General features: G+C 39.7%; 1 protein-coding gene across 1 annotated transcript in view; it reads right to left on the bottom strand.

Annotated features, from left to right (window-relative positions):
- The window catches only part of aida (axin interactor, dorsalization associated), a 15,926-nt gene extending 10,584 nt beyond the window's left edge, over positions 1-5,342 (bottom strand). The window contains exons 1-3 of the mRNA XM_056445286.1: positions 5,043-5,342; positions 3,250-3,316; positions 715-768 (exon numbers count right to left, since the gene is read on the bottom strand). Coding sequence (XP_056301261.1) covers positions 715-768; positions 3,250-3,316; positions 5,043-5,149 — 228 coding nt within the window. The 5' untranslated portion in view covers positions 5,150-5,342. The remainder of the gene's footprint in view (positions 1-714; positions 769-3,249; positions 3,317-5,042) is intronic.
- Between the last annotated feature and the right edge of the window lie 1,329 nt (positions 5,343-6,671).

The following is a 6,671-nucleotide window of genomic DNA, read 5'->3' as shown; positions in this document are numbered from 1 at the left end:
TATGTTTACATCCAAAGATGCAAATTAAATTTATGTGCAAAACTTGAATATCGCATTAAAGACGTCCAACGAGTCAAAGAGAACAAAATCGTCACTTCCTGATTAACTGGCGTCAAATATTAACAGTAAAAACTGAATTTGCTGTAGTAGGAGATGCTGCATCAATCTTTTCTTTATCTAATAAATTACTTGTGCCTCAGAAGACAATGCGGACACGCAATAAATGTGTGGTGAAGGCGTGAGACGCGGAGCACAGACACTCTTGACCATTCTGGAGGTCATTAATAGTATAATAACACTACTACTGAAATGGTTAAGGTGGTTTAGAATGACCACAATAGCATTTCAGATGTTTTACAATGTGCTCAGCCTGCTGGTTTGTCCATTCACACACATTTTTATCATCACATGATCTTTTATAACAAAATAACATGACTTTTTTTTAACGCACATACTGGAATTTGTTCGGTAAAAGTGTTTCCATCATAGTTTATGCGCATTTTTATTAGAGAGTAGAATAGTATTTTTGTTCCTACTATAGGCTGCTATTATCCAGCATTCTTCAGAATATCTAGTTTTGTGTCCAACAGAAGAAATTCATACAATTTTGGAAGTGAGAGTAAATGATGGGAAAATGTTCATTTTTGGGTGAACTGTCCCTTTAACTCTAATCTCATTGTGTTTGTGTTTAGATACACTCATTACAAGACTGACCTGTAAGGCTGCACTTCGCATTTCAAGGCATGTGGCAAACTTTCCCAAGGTTTTCTTAAAAATAAAAAAATTATAAATATTAGCAGATCTAAAAAACAACAAAAAAAAACAGTGAAAAGGTGAAAATTGGTTGTTTTTGCGTTATTTCGAGCAAATTCGTTCCTCCGTTTCGAAAATAAATTTTGAAGCTGCGTCGCGGCGATGAGATCGTTTAAATTTCAGCGTGGAGACTGAATGTCTGTACCAGCCCGTACAACGTGACGTCTTTGAGTTCTCAGCATTAATTCATGAGAAAGACTTCGAACCAATCAGCTATCTCTATTGTGTATGCGGTGTAACTTCATTAGTATGCATGATAGCTTCGAAGATTGTTTTTACCTGCTACAGTGTTCAGATGGCAGAGAGACGCCACGTTGTGTTGCCAACCGTAATTAAAACAAGCGGAAGAAGAAGAATTGTTTGGAGACATGGGTCGTCAGTGTTGCGTTTATAAATGTGCAGCAATAAAAGGTTTTGTTTTCATTTTCCTGCAATGAGAGCACCGCTGCGAGTGGGCCCACATTTGTGGATTACAGTGGTCTGCTAACACGCGACAGAAATATGAGTGTAAGGAACATTTTTTTACCCGAGCGCTTTGCACATCTGGAAATGGTGAAATCCGGATTTACCGCTCATCTCCTTTTAAAAAAGACGCGGCTATAGTTGGTGTTGATTGTCCTGTCTCTACAGATGTGGTAAGTGAGAGATCAGTGGTTTTTGTTTATGTTTATTCAGATGGCACAGTTAGTTAGTATCGTCAGCAGTACTCTTTCAGTTTTTAAAGACAGCCCTTAGTCAAAATGATTTAGTAACTCAGTTTACAGTACGTTAATATCACTACAATATTATAGACTGAAAGATCCGCTGTAAAGGCTGCTCTCCAAGTGTAAACATGTAAACACAGCAATCAAACTATTACTGTCATGTAGGATTTGCCACGTATGATTTTCACTGCATTTTGTGACAGGATAGTCCATACACACACAGCTGTTTAATGCTATTCTTTGTACCTCAGTGTCTCTGCATCTAAGTTACCGAGAAATGCGGAGGGTTTTTTTTCTCCCATAAGTCATGTCAAAAATTTCATTAAAACTACACTCTTCCAGCAGTTCCTCGCATCCAATATCTTGTTTGTCACGGGGGGCATGCATGAAATGTTCCCGAATGAAAGTGAAAGAGCCAAACTGCAGTTAGAGTCGACAAATTAAGAATGAAACACCCGAAATTACATGAAACTCCGGAGGAAATGTGGATAGCGCGGTGACACAATGATGATAATCGAATTATGTGTTATTACATGTACAACGGGATCATGAAAGGAACATTGAAAATGCAACTCATGTAAACACCTTTATCATATTATTGTCTTATTCAGATTAAGCTAAATAATTTGATTACTGATGTCCATGTAAACATAGTCACTGTCTATCTCCCCTGCGTCTGTGTTTGTGTTGCCGCTGTGAAAATCAGCGTGTGCATGTACTGAAACTCCCCTTTTCATGCAAACCATTCCCTCTTTCGCCACTTGACACTCCCACCTAAACAGAGTTGGACTCACCCACTTTCCTGACTTTTTTCAAACTAGAGGTGTGAAAACACCCTGCTGAGACATTCGGAGTGTACCATATATATATACACCACCTTCCTGAAAACCCTCTACCATCAGATTTAATAGTTTTAAGATTTAATAAACAAGAGCATGTTAAAGTCCACATAAAATCAAAATAAACCCTGCCTATTCTGCTAACGCACATTGATAGTCTTGAACAATTAATCTGTGCAAGTTAATCCACTGAAAATAATAGTGTGTTTTGGTAATCTTCAATCAAAATCTGAGCATCTGCTTCTGCTCTGGAACAGCAGTCCTTCTCTGATTGGGCGAAATATACTTAGCCACGCCTATGAAGGTAAATCAGTAGCAAAGCTATTTTATGAGAAGATTTTTGTTAAATATCATTAATTCTACAGAAATGTATTTACAGTACCAGTAAAAGAGCGGCAAAGTTAGACTAGAGTCAGCAATCCGAGAGTAAGTTTTAGTTTTTGGTAATCATTTATATGTTTAATACTGTGTTTTGATTATTGTCTGTGTGTTCAAATCAAGAGATTCAGCTTTTCACGTCAGAGCTGTGAGTGTAAATTTCAAACTACACACTAAAACATTATTATCTCAAGTTCTCACATTTAGATTTGCAAGCTCTCGAGGTTTGCTACTGATTTACCTTCATACACGCCCCTTCAAACGTTAGAGGGAAAGATGATTGGAAGAGCGCAAAAGTAAACCCCACCCCCTACTTAATATTCCACTAACTTATATATAATTAATATATTAACACTAAAATTAATATTAACACAAAAAAGTTACATCAGAACAGCTTTATTTCATAAATAGAGGCCCAAATTTACCCAAAATTCGGAGTGTGTAATGCTTCAAAACGTGCCCTTTTAAAGTCTTGACTTGTGATTAACAGCTGTCAGTCAAACACACATACATACCTTCTGCTCCTCTGTGAAATCGTGTGAGTTTGAAGACTGCACTTCTTTCTGAAGCTGCCTGGCGAGTCTGATGAAACATCACAATAACACTATTAATTAACCACTAAATGTGTTTTATACATTTTATATTTAATTACTAGTTCTTCTGCAATGCAACTTACAAGTTAGAACAACAGGAATAATCAAAGAAACAAAGTAAAAGTATGTAACAGGGCTGCATGATAATTGCGATAGTTTGGTTTGTTTTGACAAATTGGTTTGTTTTTAATGGACATGATCACTAGATTAATAGTAGTCAGTCCAATTCAAGGCAGCTGCTTTTTTGGTCATCTCCGGTTGTCCTGTCAGGTTCATTTATTAAAGAAAAGGCTCAAATACTCAGCAGTTGTAAAAAAATGCCTTAAGAATTCAGGAGCTTTGAATCTGTGTGTTTTAAAAAATAAATAAAATATATATATTCTATATTTAATTATATACATTTAATTATATATATATATATATATATATATATATATATATATATATATATATATATACACACACACATACATATACATACACATTTAATTATTTATATACACACATTTAATTATAAAATGCTGTAGGAAAATAATAGTATAAGGCAAAAGAAATGTTTTGCTAATAAATAAAGGTTTAAAATAAGCATTTTCTATAGACAGTCGGTTTAAGAAAAAATGTCAGATGTGGGCCTTCAAAACATTTTCGCAGAAGTAGGTGAGCCCCGAAGTGAAAAAGGTTGAGAACCCCTGGTCTATATAGTGTGTGTTGGTGTCTCTGTATGCAAATAAAGAAAGGATAATAGAGTGTTTGCATTAGATTTGTATTAGAAAATTGTAGATTTAATAGTGATAGTGTTTAATTGCATGCATTAAAACAGCACAACATATTATATAGGTGGTGCTGTGGCTCAGTGGTTAGCACCTCACAGCAAGAAGGTCGCTTGTTCGAGTCCCGGCTGGGTCAGTTGGCATTTCTGTGTGGAGTTTGCATGTTCTCCCCGTGTTGGCGTGGGTTTCCTCCGGGTGCTCTGGTTTCCCCAACAGTCCAAACACATGCGCTATAGGGGAATTGAACTAAATTGGCCATAGTGTATCAGTGTGTATGAATGAGTATGTATGGGTGTTTCCCTCTACTGAGTTGCAGCTTGAATGGCATCTGCTGTGTAAAACATATGCTGGAATAGTTGGCGGTTCATTTCGCTGTGGTGACTTACGCAGAAAAAAAAATAACGATGAAAAATTATATTAAAATTATCAATAAAACATATACAGGCTTTCAGCTTTCATAACAATATCTTCCTTCTTGTTCGGTAGAAAAAGGAATGTAACCACTTGAAGGAGATTAGCCTGTAAAATAGAGATTACATTTGATTTTTGGGGTGAACTAGCCCTTTAAGTCTGACAGAATAATATAACGGGACATTTCAGGAAAAGTGACCTAAATGGCAGTCATCCAGACAGTAAACTCCACCCAGAGCTGGAGGGTGTGGCGCTCAACATAACGCCAACAACAGGCTGTCAAACACTGCACGTCTTCATGTCTTGATTTATTTACTCCCTCAGACATGCATAAACACAATAAAGCAGAGAAGCGCACACAAACCACAATGCGCTCTTATTATAGGAAACAAACACGCAACTTTGAGTATCTGCGATCCGTTAGTTATCATGTAAGGAGCTCCGTTTGTTTTGTATTCTGACTGAACCCAATCAGCTCTAAACTATTTGGATCATCTCTTAGATATTATTTTTCATCATAAATGCGCGACTTACATTTGATATTCATCGATGGCTTCCACCAGCTGCCCCCACGAATCAAAGTCCGTGCCTTTTTTAAAGCTGGCGTGCCATTTCTGCACGGTCTTGTTGACATCTGACATCTTCTCGGGTTAAATGTGACTTTAAAAGCTCTGTCTGACATCTCCGGGGAGTTTCAGTCTTCGTTTTATCTCCAGCAGCGCCGCATTGTTGCGCTCGGCCGGGGAAATGCACGCACTGGGCTCCGGATGCTCCGGTGGCACCGCCGCACACCGACGCAGGCCTGCTGCGAGTGCAACCGAACTACCTGCGGCTCTACCGGAACCGCCCATCAAGAGCGGTTTTCAAAATAAAAGTCTTAAGACTAGAAGGGACATTACAGCGGATTATCAACCGTTTATTAGGAGTCATCTTTTATTTTCAGTTAAATTCATCTTTATTTCTCTAGCGCTTTTACAATGTAAATTATGTCAAAGCAGCTTTGTCAGTCCAGTTTTCAGTGTTGAAAATGAGTTTAGTTCAGTTCAGTGTGATTTAATTTTCACTGCTGAAAGTCCAAACACTGAAGAGTAAATCCAGCTCCACAAGACTCAAAGCAAGCAAGCCAGTGGCGACAGTGGAGGAACAAACTTCACCAATTGACCAAAGTGAAGGAAAAAACCTCGAGAGAAACCAGGCTCAGTTGGGCACGACCATTTCTCCTCTGGCCAAACTTCTTGTGCAGAGCTGCAGTCTAGACGCCGGAGGCTGGAGAACGCCGGACGTCCATCGTAGAGAAGTTGCAGATGTGAGTAGGTCACCAGCGGGTGTTCAGGCTGGCCCACAGATCAATGTGGAGACTTGTCTGTTACCGGGGTCTTTCAGGAATCAGTGTCATGCTCTCCACTCCTTCATGACCACCACGGCATCAGCTCAGGATACGGACTGGTCCAGGATTATGGTGACCTCTAGAAGTCCTCTATGGTTGCCATAATCTCTTGACAGGTCACAATCTTTAAAGGCCTTGGCATGAGTATCCCCGGTGGAAATAGAGAACAAAGAACAAAGATGATTTTCTGAGAAGTCAGTTGAGGTGAGAAGTCAGCTGAGGTGGCTTGGGCATCTGTTTCGGATGCCTCCTGGATGCCTACCTAGGGAGGTGTTCCCGGCATGTCCCACCGGGAGGAGGCCTTGGGGAAGACCCAGGACACACTGGAGGTCACGGAGGAGGACACGCTTTGTCTCGGCTGGCCTGGGAACGCCTCGGGATCCCCCAGGAGGAGCTGGAGGAAGTGTCTGGGGTAAGGGAAGTCTGGGGTTCTCTCCTAAGACTGCTGCCCCTGTGACCCGGCCCTGGATATGCGTGTGTGTTGTGTTTTTTTATCATCTTTGCATAATGACCTGTCAATCTTTTATTTTCATTCATTCATTCATTTTATTTTCGGTCTAGTCCCTTTATTAATCTGGGGTCGCTACAGCAGAACGAACCGCCAACTTATCCAGCACATGTTTTACGCAGCGGATGCCCTTCCAGCCGCAACCCATCAATGGAAAACATCCATACACACTCATTCACACACACACACACACTCATACACAAAGGTCAATTTTAGCATCCTTTTCAACGACCTTCTTGCTGTGGGGCGAACATGCTACCCACTGCGC

The sequence above is a fragment of the Danio aesculapii genome, chromosome 20, assembly GCF_903798145.1.
Source record: "Danio aesculapii chromosome 20, fDanAes4.1, whole genome shotgun sequence".
NCBI lineage: Eukaryota > Metazoa > Chordata > Actinopteri > Cypriniformes > Danionidae > Danio > Danio aesculapii.
This window is presented reverse-complemented; position numbering and strand designations above follow the sequence as displayed.